Below are 17,431 nucleotides of genomic sequence, written 5' to 3'. Positions count from 1 at the left end.
TTTACCTGCATATAACTCAGGTTCTAGTTTGTTCCCACAGTACTAGGGGAAGTTTCAGTGTTGTGATAATTTTCCCAGTTGCTCTCACTTTTTCTTTATTTTTAAAAATTTAGCTCTTTATGTATGGGGGGCAGGGGGAACATGAGCCAAAGCATTAACTCTGGCACATGAGTTTCTGAGAATCAAACTCAGGACCCTATGCCTGGGGGTCCAATACTTTCTACTGTGCTACCTCTGGGACCACTGACAATCTGAGGAAAAAAAAAAAATATATATATATATATATATGCAACAAAAGGAAAAAATATATATTTTAATATATACTTAATATATATTAAACAACAGGAAAAAAAGCTGAGAATTGGCTTAGAAAATGTCTTACACTAATGATAAATATATATGCAATAATATTAAACAGGAAAAAAACCAACTGAGAATTGGCTTAGAAAATGTCTTACACTAATGATATGTAAGGAAGTTTTATATTCTATAAATATTCCTTTTTCTTTTGCTTAGGGTATTATTTTACCAACTTTGCTTTTCCCCTTTGTTCTGCCATCATAAGTACTCCTCACACTATCTGAAATAAAGAATCAGAATTTGTTTTACCCAACTTGTCCTAAAACCACTATTTCTGGTCTAACTAATCCAAAGAGGTAAGTCTAGTGCTCCAGGAGGTGACACAGTGGATAAAGCATTAGACTCTCAAGCATGAGGTAACTGAGTTCAATCTCCAGCAGCACATGTACGGGGGGGGGGGGGGGGGGGGGGTTGGTTAGGAAAAAGGTCTGTAATGACATTCATGGGTGGCATGGCAATATCAAATTACTATAAAGTCTAAATGATTCTCTACCACCACCACCTTTTTTTTTTTTTTTTTGGTCTAGCACTTGTCCTAGTCCGTGGGTCACATTTTTTCAATAGCACTGCCTTATAGGAAAATTGAACTTGAGCGTAATGATTATATAATCTGAGGGTTGAACTCAATATATTTAGACACCATTTAAAGCCTTCTTATTTCTATGCTGCCCACACATGTATCTTGACAATTCATAACATTCCCAAATATTCCCAAGTAGAGGACTATCCCCTTTGCTGAAATTCACTAACTCTACTCTAACCCCTTTACTGGTAACACAGAGCTAGAGATATCAGATCTGCCCAAGATCACAATCAACTGAAGAACTGATACCCAGATCCGCTTTTTTTCTGGTCCAGTTCATTAACACATCCATGCTAGGTTTAGTGCTGTATAAAATCTAATCATAGGAGCTAGAAAGTTCAGAATGTTTTCCTCTCTGCTACTTTTAATACTATTTAAAAAAAAATTTTTTAAGCTAAAGCAAAAATCGCATCTTTTGTCATTAACATGTACTAAAAGACCCAAAAGATAATGATGCCTAAAAAGTCTTACTGAAGGGGCTAAGAGGTGGCGCACCTGGTTAAAGCACACTCATTACGGTGCACAATGAACCAGGTTCAAGTCCCTGGCCCCCATCTGAAGGGGGAAAATTTCACAAGTAGTGAAGCAGGACTGCAGGTGTCTGCTTCTCTTCCTCTCTCTCTCCCCCACCCATCTCAATTTCTCGTTCCTATCCAATAATAACTAATTTTTTTGTTTTTAAAAAAAGTCTTACTGAACAAGAAATAGCAATACAAGCCTGTTAATTAGAACTAGCCAGGAGCTGAAAATGGTTGCTTTCAGGGCCGAAGATAGGTCACCCAATAGGATGTATTCCCTTATCAGATGCATAGCCTAATTTTGTGCTCCAGACCATATAGGCATACCACAACACTAGAAGAAATTCCCAAGCTGTGCTGTCTCTTCTTTTCTTCTCTCTTCCTCTCACTAAAAGAATGAAAAAGTGGTCTGGGAACAGTGAAATTATGTGTCACAAAAAAGAAAAAAAAAAGAAAAACATTGTTTAAAGGTAGAATTTGAAGAATAAAAGAACCTGTTTTTCTTTCATTTTTATTTTATTTATTTATTATTGGATAGAGACAGAGTTAAAGTTAAAGAGAGGGAGGGGAAGACAGAGAGGGAGACAGACACCTGCAGCTCTACCACCCAAGAAGCTTTCCCCTTGCAGGTGGGGACCAAGGGCTCGAACACAGGTCTTTGCACACTAGAGTGTATGTACGCTTAAACAGGTGTGCCACCGCCTGGCCCAAGAACCTGCTTTTCCACAATGAACTTTGTAAAAAAAAAAAAAAAAACTATTCCACAGGAGTCAGCACAGCAGGTTAAGCACACATGGCACAAAGTGCAAGGACCGGCAGAAGGATCCCAGTTCTAGCCCAACTCCCCACCTACAGGGGAGTTGCTTCACAGGTGGTGAAGCAGGACTGCAGGTGTCTGTCTTTCTCCCTGTCTTCCCCTCCTCTCTCCATTTCTCTCTGTCCTGTCCAACAACGACGACATCAATAACAACCACAATAACAACAACAACAATAAAAAAGGGCAACAAGAAGAAATAAATATTAATAAAAAAATTTTTAAAGCTATAAGCACAACTTTGATAAAAGTAAAAGTTAAGTGACCCAGCAGTTTGGTAAAGTGTTGGACTCTTAAGCATGTGGTGCCAAGTTCCACCCTCTACATCATATGTGCCAAAGTCATGCTCTGGTTCTTCTCTCTCTCCCTCTCTATTATTTTACCAGAGCACTGCTCAGCTCTGGCTTATGGTGGTGCTGGTGATTGAACCTGGGACCTTTGGTGCCTCATGCACATAAGTCTATTTTAGAAAGCCATTATACTATGGAAGTATCTTAGAAACCCCCAAGTTTAGAGCTGGGAAATAGCTCAATTGAATGGTGTGCTGCTTTGTCATGTGAGACCAAGGATTGAGTATAGTCCCCACCACAATGAAAGAAGCTTCAGTGCTGTGGTCTCTCTCTCAAAAATAAGAGTTTATAACTGAATGTCACAATTTTGTAACCTGACATTTTCATGCCCGTGCTTACCTTTCACCAGTCTCATTCTCTGGAAGAAGAGTAACAGCATTTTGAGGATTCCAATTTCCCAAGGCATCACAGCTTCCACATATTGCAAAACTTTCTCCTGAAGGGGAAAAAAATCATCAGTTATAGTGGAACACAGTAAGAAAATGTCCAATTTTAGTTGTAGTAAACAAGGCAAACATGGTTAACATGGTTAGTTGTAAGTTAGGGAAATTGATGACTGTTAAGAGCGCAGGTATGTCTGAAGCCCCAAATATGTCACATCTGGGTGGTGTTCTGGTCTGTCTCAATCTCACATTCTCCTTCATAAAAAAAAAAAAAAAAAAAAGAATTAAAAGAATTTGAGAAGAAAAAAAAAAAGCCAATTGCACTAGATCAACCAGATGCAGTTTTCTTTAGTAAGATGAACAAGGAGCTTCACTGAAGACACAGTTTGAACCCAGGTATTATACTAGCACCTTATTAATTTAACCAACCTCTATGGATCCAAAGCCAGAGAAAGGGAGATAGAGAGCTGCACTTTTCTTTATTTACTCAATGACTTGATTGAGTTAATAATAAGCACTAGGGAGTCGGGCGGTAGCGCGGCGGGTTAAGTGCACGTGGCACAAAGCACAAGAACCGGTGCAAGGATCCCGGTTCGAGCCCCCGGCTCCCCACCTGCAGGGGAGTCACTTCACAGGCGGTGAAGCAGGTCTGCAGGTGTCTGTCTTTCTCTCCCCCTCTGTCTTCCCCTCGTCTCTCCATTTCTCTCTGTCCTATCTAACAAGAACATTAATAACAATAAAAAAAAACCTACATCCAACAACAAGGACATCAATAACTACAACAATAGAAAAACAACAAGGCAACAAAAGGGAATAATTAAATAAATATTATAAAAAAATAAAATAATAATAATAATAAGCACTAAAAGACAAAGTGACCAAACTTCAATTTGACATTAAAGGCAGCATCCAATGTAAAGGACCAAACACTAAACACATATAATATTCTACAAAAACTGTAACCAGCATCTTCTGGGAATTCAACCAGTAGCTATTAATTAGCTTTAAAAAAAAAAAAAATCAGTGGAACTAATATAACTACAACAACAACAACAACAAATCCAAAATGACATAGAATGAAAAGCCTACCATTACTTTCTAAAATGGGGCAGGGAAGACAGCATAATAGTTATGCAAACAGACTCTCATGCCTGAAGCTCCAAAAAAGTCCCAGATTCAATCCCCCACACCACTATAAACCAGAGCTGAGCAGTACTCTGATGTTTCTCTCTCTCTCTATCTGCATTTCTCTCAAATATAAAATAAATAAAATATATTTAAAAAATAACCATTTCATCTAAATGCTTCTTACCAATAAATCAGTAGATAGCTACTGCCTATATATACTTGGTAAATTTCATATATTGATCAAAAGTCAACAACTTCTTGGATATGAATATGCAGAAGTTTTTGACCTATATATGTCAAGATATTTTAAATTAATATAATTTGCCAGACATGATGAGTGACTTACAGCTCAAATTGTTTTGTTTTGTTTTTCTGCCTCCAGGGTTATCACTGGAGCTCAGTGCTGGCACACGAATCCACTGCTCCTGGCAGCCATTTTTTCCATTTTATTGGATAGGACAGAAATTAAGAAGGGAGAGGAAGATAGAAAGATAGACACTTGCAGACCTGCTTTTTACCTCTTGTGAAGTAAACCCCTGCCCCTTGCAGTTGGGGAGCCACAGGCTGGAACAACGATCCTTGCGCTTCGTACTATGTGCACTTAGCCTGAAGCACCACTGCCCAACCGCTCCTTTTTTTTTTTTTTTTTAAATCAGAGCACTGATCAACTCAGGCTTATGGTGGTACTAGGGATTGAACCTGGGACTTCAGAGCCTCATGTATGAGAAGCTCTTTGCATAACCATTATGCTATCTACCCCTGCCTTAAACTGTCTTCTGTAACTCCTAGTAAGTAACATGTAATTCTGCAAATCTTCTCTCTATAGAGGTCACTCAGTACACAGAAAGTATGCACTTGGCCCAAAGCAGTCAGCCCTTCAAGGGATGTGCTATTTTCAATCTGTAGAATCTTGCCCAGAGGTATAGGTATACCAGATTACATTGGCTAAGAATTTGAACTTCAACAAGACATACTTTGGCAGTAATTGTGATGGTGACTAGAACAAAAACACTGGATATAGTATGTCATTCATTTATTCCTTTTTTTTTTTTTATCAGCTCTGGCTTATGGGGTGCAGGGGATTGAACCTGAAACTTTGGAGCCAGCCTCAGGTTTGAGTCCCTTTGCAGAACCATTATGCTATCTACCCCCACTCTTTTTTTTTTTTTTCCTCAGAGAAACAGTCAGAAAAAATGGGGGAGGGATGGAGATAGGCAGAGAGAGACACCTGCAGTACTCACTGCATTATTAAGCTCCCCCACCCCATCTGAATCCCCTGTGCCGGCAGGGGGCAGGAGGCTTGAACCCAGGTACATGGCAATTTTTGTACATTATGGAGTGTGCCATTGTCTGCCCATTTATTCTTTGTGCCTAGTTCTTTGAACGTCAATTCCAGCTCTTAATTAGGAACTGTGGTAGGCAAAGAAATTCAATACAGACAAGATAAAGTCATGTTTTTCATTTTGTAGAATTGTAGAATTTACAATTGTAGAATTTACAATCTACACACACACACCATTTCATAAAGTCAGTAAGAATCAATATAAATTGGCCCCAGAAATTTTAATTTCACAGGGACCCTAACCTATGGGATGTGTGGGGTAAAGAAAAATGATGTATGGGTGTATGGGCGCAAGTCTAGGCAAAGGAAAGCAATCTAAGAAAGTCTCAAAGGATAAAGAAAGGGGGGAGGAATGAAACAAATTTGAAGAAATGAACAGTATAGTCCAGATATTAGACAAGAGTATACATAACTCAGATGTGATACTGTTCTTTAAAAACTGTTTACTTATTTTATCATAAAGACAGAAAGAAATTGAGATGGAAGGGGAAGAAAGACAGCTGTAACACTGCTTCACCAATTGTGAAGTTTGCCCTGCAGGTGGGGGCCAAAAGGTTGGACCTGTGCATTGCAACACATGCACTTGACAGCGTGCACCACCTGGCCGGCCCCAAGACACTATTCTGATATACTATTTTACATGACAATTGTTCACACTGCTTACATAGCAAAAAAACATAGTAAAATCTAAAATAATTTCCAACAAACAAAAAAAGTCAACTACATACTTTATAAACTGTTCACTTTACATTGAGTACGCATCTGATGTGAAGCAAGGTCTAAAGATATTTTCATCTCAAAAAAGTAGGCTCATTCTAATAACTACAAAAAAAGAAAATGACTAACTTTTAAAGCTGTGTAAGTTAAAATTTTAAAAAATATTTTATTTATTTATTTTCCATTTTTGTTGCCCTTGCTGTTTTGATCATTGTGTGGTTATCATTATTGTTTTTACTGATGTTGTTGCCAGATAGGACAGAGGGAAATGGAGAGAGATGGGGAAGACAGAGATGGGGAGAGAAAGATAGACACCTGCAGACCTGCTTCACCACTTGTGAAGTGACCCCCTGTAGGTGGGGATGGGGGGCTCAAATTGGGATCCTTATGCCAATCCTCGAGTTTTGCACCATGTGCGAGCTTAACCCACTGAGCTACAGCCTGAACCCTGTAAATTAAAATTTTACCTGGTAAGAGAGTTCCTCGTATTTCAAAGGTAACCTGAGAAGGTGTCATTCTGATGGATTTATTTTAGAATGCCGTGCTAGGAAGAAAAAGAGAAGTCATTAATAAAATTAAAGAGAAAAAATATAAAACTGTGAACAAAGATTCAGAGTCCTTATGTATAAAGAACAGCATTTTTTAGAGCCTACTTTTATAAACTTACTCTGTAAAAGATTATAAATGAAAAATATTTCGCCCATCAAAAGTACCCAAGACTTCTAGAAATTCAAGATTCTCTTAACACATATTTTCTCTTCTGATAAGCAGCTGTTCGATACTCAGTCTATCTTCTGGGGCAGGTTCATGTTATGAGAAAAAAAATGTTTTCTAACTTAGATAGGGGGAAAAAAAAACTGGCTCAAGAGATGATTTCTACTTTAACAAGAATGTCCCAAATTTAATAATAAAGAACTTAAGTAGCACCCAGTGAAACAAACTAGCTATGTTCTGAAGTAAATTTGAGGATGTAACATTAAGTAACATAACTGATGACTGAAAATAAGTGTTCCTCTGATAACAAAAGCAAAAATAATAATAATAAAAATAATTTTTAAGGTTTTCTATTAACCATAAAGACCATGATTACTCTAGCTTTATAATATTTAGAGTTTGAACTCTAATCTACTACCAAACCCTCCTGATTTCAACTGGTCTCACATCCGTGAAGATATAAAGCTTCACGAAGATATAAAGCTTCATGTCTCTGATATCTGATTACTGTAAAAAATGGCGACTAATCCCTAGCACTGCAAAAACGGTATCATCTGTTTTCCATCTACACCATGCCTCCGCCTCACGTGAGCTTAATGTGCAGCTTGGCGATACGAGAATCCGGCATGAAGCCCAGCCAGTCTATCTTGGCGTTACTCTCGATCTCACTCTGTCATTTCACGAACATCTCATAAAAACTGCAGCAAAGGTGGGCGCGAGGAATAACATCATTGCAAGACTGGCCAGCTCCTCATGGGGCGCGAGCGCTTCCACACTACGATCATCATCTCTGGCATTATGCTATTCCACTGCAGAATACTGTGCCCCAGTATGGTTCCGTAGCCCCCATGTCCACTTGGTCGATTCCAAATTATATTCCTCCATGAGGATCATTTCTGGAACCATCCGTTCCACCCTGGTTCCATGGCTGCCAGTTCTTAGCAACATCGCCCCGCCAGATATTCGTCGGGATGCGGCATCATCTAAGTTCATTTCCCACGTCTACGCTCGACCGGACCTGCCAATATACGAGGATATCTTCGCCCACCCTGTCCAACGCTTGATATCTCGTCACCCAATCTGGTCCCCTACGCCTACACTGAACTTCTCTGTTCCAGACTCTTGGAAACAGAGTTGGCAGTCAGCTGAGGTCAAGAACAAACACCTCATCGCAGATCCCTGCAAGCGTCAACCCGGCTTTGACCTAGCACGTTATGATTGGGCCCTCCTCAATCGCTATCGATCAGGCCATGGCCGGTGCACCGCTATGTTCCATCGCTGGGGAGCCAGAGACAACCCGAACTGCCCCTGCGGCTCCAGACAGACTATGACCCACATAGTCAACGACTGCCAACCTCTCCAGATTCAAAGGAGGTCTCGAAACTTTACATCAGGCTCAACCTGACGCTGTTGACTGGCTACGGAAGAAGGGCAAACGCTAGAAGAAGAAAATGAAGATATAAAGCTTCATTTGAAATCCTAAGTCTGGAGGACCTAGTGGGGGTTGTATTGTTATGTGGACAACTGAGAAATGTTATGCATGTACAAACTATTGTATTTACTGTCAACTGTAAAACATTAATCCCCCAATAAAAAAATTTTTTAAAAAATCCTAAATCTGCATTTTGGCTATTCAATGTTTCCCGGAAATATATATCACTTAGAATGCCTTACACGGTTCCTCATTCAGAATCACTTTGACTACTTAGAGATCTAAACTTCTGGGGCCGCGTGGTGGTGCACCTGGTTGAGTGCATGTGTTACAATGTACAAGGACCCAGGTTCGAGTCCCTGGTCCCCACCTGTAGGGGGAAAGCTTCCTGAGTGGTGAAGCAGTGCTGCAGGTATCTTTCTGTCTTTCTCCCTCTCTACCTTCCCCCTTCCTTCTCAATTTCTGGCTGCCTCTATCCAATAAATGAAATGATTAAAGAAAGGTAGAGTAAAAAAAAAAGCTTAAAAAAAAGAGATCAAAACTCCTAATTCGTGGAGATTTTTACTGCTTATCTATGTTTCTCTCTAGTTTTTCATTTCTTTGCTGTTTCTCCTGATCAAATAAACCTGTTTACCATTTCCTAGTTTTTAAGTCACACACCACACACACACACACACACACACACACACACACACACACACACACACACGTGCACATTCTGAGATTGAGCATAATGGATCTGCAAAAAGACTTTCATGCCCTAGGCTCTTAAATCCCAGGTTTAATCGCCCCCACCACAAGCCAGAGCTGAGCAGCGCTTTGGTTAGTCTCTGTCTCTCTCTACCTCTCTCATTAAGATAAATATTACACACACACACACAGTTTAAATTCAAGGTCATGAAATGTAAATATAAAGAATACATATAAAGAATTTGCTTAAGGGCAGGGGTAGATAGCATAATGGTTATGCAAAGAGACTCCCACCAGAGGTTCCAAAGTCCCAGGTTCAATTCACCCTGCACCATCGTAAGCCACAGCTGAGCAGTGCTCTGGTAAAAATCAAACAAAGGAAATAAAGAAAATACTATACAAAGGAGGGATTAGAATCTTTATAACTTCTGTAAACTCAAAAACCTTTGTATTCTAATCCACCAATGTTTCTAAGAAATTTTCTTATGTCTTTACCCTCCATCATTTCCATGAATTTGCCAACTTAAATTTTGTTTACTTGCATCTATATATTACATTATGTTAAAAATTCTTTTTAAAGTTTTTAAATTTTTTTTTATGTTTATCTATTTATTTTCCCTTTTGTTGCCCTTGTTGTTTTTATTGTTGTACTTATTATTGTTGTTGTTATGATGATGTTGTTATTCAGACAGAAAGAAATGGAGAGAGGAGGGGAAGACAGAGAAGGGGAGAGAAAGATAGACACCTGCCGACCTGCTTCACTGCTTGTGAAGTGACTCCCCTGCAGGTGAGGAGCCACGGGCTCAAACCATGATCCTTAAGCCAGTCCTTGCGCTTTGCGCCATGTGCGTTTAACCTGCTGTGTTACCCCCCGACTCCCTAAAAAATCTTAAAGTTCCTTTCATAGCAACTCATCCTTTATTTTCCATTCCCCCCACACCCATTTTAGTGAATACATGCTTAACTCTATAATGGTTATTTAATAAAGTTGCTGTCCACAGCAGGTCACACTTACACATTAAGATAGGTAAATCTACAGAAGCAATTCTCTCTGGATGCAAATTTGCCCTCAGAGGACTTTTGGCAAAGTCAGGAGAAGGTTCTGATTGTCATTAACTGGGGATGATACTCCTGACATCAAGTTTAGAGAACTGCTATAGCATATCATACGATGCAGAGAACAAGTAATGTCCATCTCTATCAACAGGGTAGAGAGACTTGGCCTTTTATTATTTATCCACCGGAGGTTATTAGAGATAAAAAGCACAGCTATAAATTATGTATTGTCCCATTTATATTAATTATAAAATGTAAGTATTAAACATAAATGTGTGTGTTAAACAAGAACATCAGTCAATGTAGCTTCATATAAGTGGGATGAAGAAGTCTTAGCAACTTTTTAACATTTCAGTTAAAAAAAAACAAGGTAAGGGGTTAAGAATGGTTTCACAGTGGTCAGAGCTTTGGACTTTCAAGATGAGATCCTCAGTTCAATCCCTAGCATAACATGAGCCAGAGATACTCTGGTCCTCTCTCAAGGCTCTGTGCACAGGAGAAAACCCCACCCTTGGTCAAAGTAATTTTTTAAGTATTTCTATTTTCTTTGTTTATGAGTAAATTTGATAGGGAGGCTGGGTGGTGGGGCACTAGATAGATTACACATGTTACCATGCACAAGAACCCAGGTTCAAGCCTCCAGTCCTCACCTACAGTGCTGCAGGTGTCTCTCCCTTTCTCGCCCTCTCTATTTGATGCAATTCACCCTCTGTCTCCCCCTCCCCTCTCAATTTGTCTCTATCCAATAAGTAAATAAATAAAACTTGTTTTAAAAGCCAAAAAACAAAGAGTAAATATGATTGCAGCCCAGAAGGTAGTGCAATAGATGGACCACTTGGTTCTCAAGCCTGAGGTCTGGAGTTCATCCCAGGCACTGCACGTGCCAGAATGATGCTCTGGTTCTCTCTCCCTCTTTTTTTTCACAAATTAATTAACTAATTAAATGAATCATTAAAAAAAAAAAAAGAGTAGATAGCTATTTAAAGTACTTATGTCCAATACTAGAGTTTTAAATCTAAAAAGTTAATTCTACATTATACATTATAATATCCCCACTTAACGGCCTATCATTATTAACAATTACCTTAACAGTTTTATTTTTATATCACATCTGATGAATGAGGACAACCCTGGGATAGCAGCATGAATATTTCTTTTTCTAATAAATAATATGGTAGTAAATCACTGCATTCTATCAAGAAGGAAGCTTAGAGCCAGGGAGATGTGTGCTCCACATGTTACAGTACAGAATTTGTTGTGTCTGATACTCCCAGGTCCCAGGTTCAATCCCTGCTGGCACCTATAAGCCAGAACTGAGGAGTGGTCTTGTCAGTTTCTTCCCCCCACCTCTCCCTTCCTCCTTTCCCCTCTCTATTCTCCCTTTCCCTGTCTAATAAAAACAAATCTTTTTTTCTGTTATATCTGCTGCCTGACTCTTGGACCCATCTCTACTGCTATCACCTCATATAGCCTCTTAATTGGGTTATGAACTAGATTTCTAAAAGTTTTCTGACTTAAATTATATAATTTTAATTTTGTCTATACCTATTATTTAATCCTAAAACATAAATTGAAAGTAATATATCTCCAAATAAAACATTTCAATGACTCTTAAAAAATCTTTTTTTTTTTAAAGAAAAAATATTAGGAGGCCAGGTGGTGGTGCACCTGGTTACATTGTACAGGGACCCAGGTTCAAGCACCTGGTCCCCACCAGCAGGGGGGAAAACTTCAGGAGTGGTGAAGCAGGGCTGCAGGTGTCTCTCTTTCTCTCTATCTCCCTCTCTCACTTTCTGTCTCTACCGAATAATAAATAAAACAGAAAAAAAGAAATATTAGGGCTTGCAAATATGTTGAATTTTAAGTTGGTATATTAATTTTGGAGGCAGTTGGGTGGTAGCTCAGCGGGTTAAGCGCGCGTGGCACAAAGTGCAAGGAGTGGCGGAAGGATAGTGGTTCGAGCATCCTGCTCCCCACCTGCAGAGGAGTCGCTTCACAGGCGGTGAAGCAGGTCTGCAGGTGTCTATTTTTCACTCCTCTCTGTCTTCCCCATCTCTCTCCATTTCTGTCTGTCCTATCCAACAACAACAATAACTACAATTTTTAAAAAGGCAACAAATAAATACTCAATAAAATTAATTTTGAGGCACAGCCAAAAGACTCAGCATGAAGCAAAAGCAATGACTAGCCTCAATCTGAACCTAAATTATAAGTTCACCCAGTGCTCACTGCCATAATTCTTAACTAAGGACAAATCTTATCTACATACTTACAGTTGGTACTAAATTATTTATTGATCAATTTTAAGTACTAATTTTAACAATTTCTTGGAAATCAGACATGAGTATCCCTGCATATTAAAATCAGCAGCAGTGGCCCACCCAGGAGGTTTTGCAACAGTCAGGTGAGTGCAGGACTTGTAAGAATGAATTTCTGAGCACCATCTATGCCAACATCATGATCTGGTCTTATTTCTCTTTCCCTCACTCCTTTGTAAATAATTTTTTTTTTAATTTCCATAGTAGGAATAAGATTAACTCTAAGTCTCTTCTGCATTAAGTAGCAATTTACCTTAATTTAATAAAATGCAATTCAACTGATTATTATCTAGTTAAGTTTTTCTTTTTTTTTTTTTTAAACCAGAGCACTGTTCAGCTCTGGCTTATGGTGGTGTGGGAGATTGAACCTAGGACTTTGGAGCCTCAGGCATGAGAGTCTCTTTGCATAACCTTTATGCTAGCTACCCTCCGCCCAAGTTTTTCATTCAGCCATTTTGGGCTGGGGAGATAGCATAATGAGTCTCATGCCTGAGACTCCAAGGTTCCAGGTTCAATACCCAGCACCACAATAAGCCAGAACTGAGTAGTATTCTGGTAGTAAATAAATAAGTTATTTTAACTTGGCTAAGAACAGCTGTAGTAAGTGTACTATACAAAGTCATACAAGACACAGAAAAAACCTCCCCAAGCTAGAAAAACTGCTCAACTGGTAAGACATCAGACTCTTCTAAGGTTTCCAGTTTGATCCCCTGCACCATATATGCTCTGCCTCGTCTCACTTTCTTCTCTTGTGAAATTCTCTCTCATATGTAATAAATAAAACAAATATTTTTTAAAGTCTCTCAGATGCCAAAAAAGCATCATTCCACTTGGAGTGCCAAATATCACGTAATTTGGTTTAATTTCCAATCTCACTCTCTACATGTAATACCATACCAAAGAAAAATCTGGAGAACTGCTCCTGTCGCAGTTTACTTGATCATGGACAGAGGCCAAAATTCTGGTGCAGGACTGAAATGTACAGTTCTGCCACTCAGTTACCACCAAAACAGCAGTGACTAAGTAAAAACGCTGTTCTGCCATGGAATGAAAAATGTAAACATCCAACAACACTTCCTCAAAACAGCAACAACAAAAACAAGTCAAATCAGAAGAGGAAAGGTCTTGCATATAAATGTAACAACATAGTAAAATGCTATTTTTTCAGATGTAAAATACTTTACATACAAGAGCTGACAATAAATGTAACTTAAGCACTTCATCTCTAACTTTATGTACACATTATACTTCTTGATGCAGGGTTTTGGCTTGGTTTTTAAGTATAGCCTCCATTTTGTGGCTTTTGAAGATATATATTAAATTGGATTTTCACCTGAGATTTTCAGTAGTCTTTTTTTTTTTTTTTTTTGCCTCCAAGGTATTGCTGGGGCTCAGTGCTTATACTACAAATCCACTGCTCCTGGAGGATATTTTTTCCCTTTTGTTGCCCTTGTTGTTTTACCGTTGTTGTTGTTGTTGTTGTATCGTTGTTGTTATTGCTGTCATTGTTGGATAGGCCAGAGAAAAATCGAGGGAGGAGAGGAAGACAGGGGGAGAGAAAGACAAACACCTGCAGACCTGCTTCACCGGACCCCCCTGCAGGTGGGGAGCGGGAGCTCCAACCAGGATCCTTATGCCAGTCCTTGGGCTTCTGTGCACTTAACCTGCTGTGCTACCACCCAGCTCCCTTGAGTAGTCTTTAATATAAGTTTAATACTTTTTCAAAGATTCAAGCAATTAAGGGGCTGGGTGGTGGTGCACTTGGCTGAGTGCATGTTACAGTGTGCAAGGACCGGGGTTCAAACCTCAAGTCCCTACTTGCAGGGAGAAAGCTTTGCAAGTGGCAGAGTGGGTCTGCAGGTGTCTCTCTCTACCTCCCCCTACCCTCTCAGTTTCTGGCTGTCTTTGTCCAACAAATAAAAATAATTTTAAAAATTAGAAAAATAAAATAATAAATAGTTTAGGGCAGGGGTAGATAGCATAATGGTTATGCAAACAGACTGTCATGCCTGAGGCTTTGAAATCCCAGGTTCAATCCCCTGCCCCACCGTAAACCAGAGCTGATCAGTGCTCTGGTTAAAAAATAAAATACAATAAATCTCTTATAAAAAGACTAAAGCAGGGAGCCGGGCGGTAGCGCAGTGGGTTAAGTGCAGGAAGCGCAAAGCGCAAGGACATGAGGATCCCGGTTCAGCCCCGGTTCAGCCCCAGTTCAGCCCCTGGCTCCCCACCTGCAGGGGAGTCACTTCACAAGTGGTGAAGCAGGTTTGCAGGTGTCACTCTTTCCCCCTCTGTCTTCCCCTCTCTCCATTTCTCTGTCCTGTCCAACAATGACGACATCAATAACTACAACAAAACAACTAGTGCAACAAAAGGAAATGAATAAATATAAAAAATATTTTTTAAAAAAAGACTAAAACAATTAGCAAAATATAACTTGTAGTTTACATTTAAGAACATCTCATAGTTTACAGTACCAAGCAAAATAAACTTTGCTGTTTCCTTTTTATCAAATAAACTACCCCATCACATGACCTTACTGGTTTACTTACTTGGGGACAAAAAATTTAAACAAGCCAGGGCACATGAACATCTAGTTCAGAGTTAAACTGAAATCACTATTTTTTTAAGCTGGAATGTTTTCCTGTTCAAAAACAATCTACTTCCATCCTTCCCTCACCCCCAGGGGGAAAACTACCTCTTGTTCCCAATAACTTTGATTTCTACCTCACTATAAGAAATATAGATGAAACACACCTATATTTCTCTTAATTTCTATTCATCTTAGTGGAAAATTATTATGATCCTACTATTCTTTTAAAAAAACAATTTTTTAAGGATTTATTTTATTGCTTACATTTGAGAGATTCACATGAGACAGAGATGAGAGAAGAGAGCCAGAGTACACTCCGGTACACAGTGATGGGGACTGAACTGGAAACCTCAGGTATATGAGCTCAACGCTCTACCAGCTAGGCCATTTCTCCAGTCGTTGATTCCACAACTGTAACCCCAGTAAATGTTAAGCCAATTTTTTAATCAGGTGTACAAAGACTAGAATGGATTGTTAACCAAGTACTTCTGAAGACTTCATTAAGACACGCCAATTCTTTGGCCAGCTTTTTAAACAATGCAGTGGAAACCCCTCAAACATTTTCCACTTCACTTTAGCTTGATATTGTATATTTTTCCTGGATGTGATACATAGACAGTCACTAGCCTTCTTTTTAATACACATCAAATTTTCCTCATTCTACACTGTGAGGTTTCTTTTGTGGTCATTAAAATCTGATTCTGTAATTTTATTTCTATATAGATTACTGGGTTTCTCTACTTCTTAAAGTAGGAAGTGGGGGCAGGGGAGTTAGCACAATGGTAATGCAAAAGACTTTCAGGCTGGAGGCTCCCAAAGCCCCAGGTTCAAGCCCACCCCCACTCCCCCACCCCCGCAATGCAGAGCTGAGCAGTGCTCTGGTGGAAAGGAAAAGAAAGAGAAAAAAGGAACTGGCTCGTGTTGGACCATATGCCTTTACCACGGACTGTTTTATTTGCTATCGCCTGTATCCAGAAACTTCGGAGTGGGAGAGAAAACCCATAGGTTGTTATTGATTTACTTCTTAAAGTGCAAATGTCACGACTGTAGCAACAAGGAGAAACAAGAAGTAGCGCGGTGTGGGGTAAAAGCAACAGCGCAGAAATAGGGAAGAAGATGAAAAAAAAAAAAAAAATCACAGGGTCCAAGCGCCCGTGCTGGGATGGGCTCCATCAGTCCCTTTAAGCTGAGGCTCGATCACACTCCACAGCTGCCCTCAAGGTGACATTTCCCTACGCGCTCAGTCCGCACGGATCCGCACCTGCCTCGCTTTCCCACCCGACCCGTGGGGCGGCGAGGGGCGGCGCGGGGCGGCGCGGGGCGCGCGGTCGAGCGCCGAGCCGATCGCGGCTTCTCTCTCCGCGCCCGCAGTGAGCCAGGGCCGCCGCACGGTCTGCCAAGTGCACCGCGGATACCCGCGCCTACCTGCCCGAGCCTTTCTTGGAGCCACTGAATTCAGACCAGCTATGCCCTGGCCGGACGATGCGGTCAGGCAACGCCGGGAGATGAGCAGTTGTCAAAACACCCGGCTGCCGGGGACCAGGCGCCGACCCGGCGAGGGGCGCACGGCTGCTCGGCGCGCTGGGGTCTCGGATATGCTGGGGGTTTTTATTTTGTTTGTTTGTTTTGTTGTTTGTTTTCTTCTCCCAGAGGGAAGCCTGAGCAGCCCCGGCGGAGTCGCGATTGCTAATCATCCAAGTTGAATAAATACACACTAGCCACCCCACTCACCGGAATGAACGTCCAGGCCGCGGTAGCCCGGCGAGCAGCGCCCGGTTGGGCTGGGGGGAACCCCGGCTGGTCCTGCGCGCCGCCGCGTCCCAGACGCCCTGACAGCTCAGTCGCCACGTGAGCGGCCGCCGCGGCCCGGGCACCCAGCGTCGGGCCCGCCCCGGACAGCCGGCCTCACCTGCCGGCTCCGCGCCGCGCCCGAGAGCTAGGGCCACGGGCCGTGGAGCCGGACGCCCGCCGTCCACACCTCGCCAGCGCTCCCCCAGGCGGCCCGCCGCAGTCAGAGGCAGGAAGCGGCGCCGCTGAAACCGGTTTTAGCTGCTCCAGACCAAACCGCCAGGCCATCCCGCGGGGCGGGACCTGAAGGATGGGGGCGTGGCCTGACGTCACGCCCGGCACCTTCCTGGCCAATTGGCGGCTGCGCATAGGGGGGCGGGCCCACACGTTCCAGGAGAGAACCCGCACCCGCAGCCTCCCGCAGCGGAGCATCCCGGGAATCCCCGCGGTCGGCTGTGCTGCGGCCATCCCCGGGGCGGCGCAGATAGGAGCTCTTCTGCGTTCTCAGACTTGTCCATGAGTTCTCCAAAGCCGCCTTAGGACCACCGAATGCGGAGACTGGTGTGTTACAGTTCTGGTGCTACAGAATTGCCATTTCTTTTCCCTTAGAAGGTTAGCGAAATAAGCAGGCTAGATGTATTTTTG

At 41.3% G+C, this 17,431-nt stretch overlaps 1 protein-coding gene across 1 annotated transcript in view; it reads right to left on the bottom strand.

Annotated features, from left to right (window-relative positions):
• GPCPD1 (glycerophosphocholine phosphodiesterase 1) overlaps positions 1–16,870 on the bottom strand; it is a 63,094-nt gene extending 46,224 nt beyond the window's left edge. The window contains exons 1-3 of the mRNA XM_016195412.2: positions 16,730–16,870; positions 6,663–6,739; positions 2,965–3,061 (exon numbers count right to left, since the gene is read on the bottom strand). Of these exons, the coding sequence (XP_016050898.1) occupies positions 2,965–3,061; positions 6,663–6,711 (146 nt within the window). The 5' untranslated portion in view covers positions 6,712–6,739; positions 16,730–16,870. The remainder of the gene's footprint in view (positions 1–2,964; positions 3,062–6,662; positions 6,740–16,729) is intronic.
• Between the last annotated feature and the right edge of the window lie 561 nt (positions 16,871–17,431).

The sequence above is a fragment of the Erinaceus europaeus genome, chromosome 1 (assembly GCF_950295315.1).
Source record: "Erinaceus europaeus chromosome 1, mEriEur2.1, whole genome shotgun sequence".
Taxonomy (NCBI): domain Eukaryota; kingdom Metazoa; phylum Chordata; class Mammalia; order Eulipotyphla; family Erinaceidae; genus Erinaceus; species Erinaceus europaeus.
This window is presented reverse-complemented; position numbering and strand designations above follow the sequence as displayed.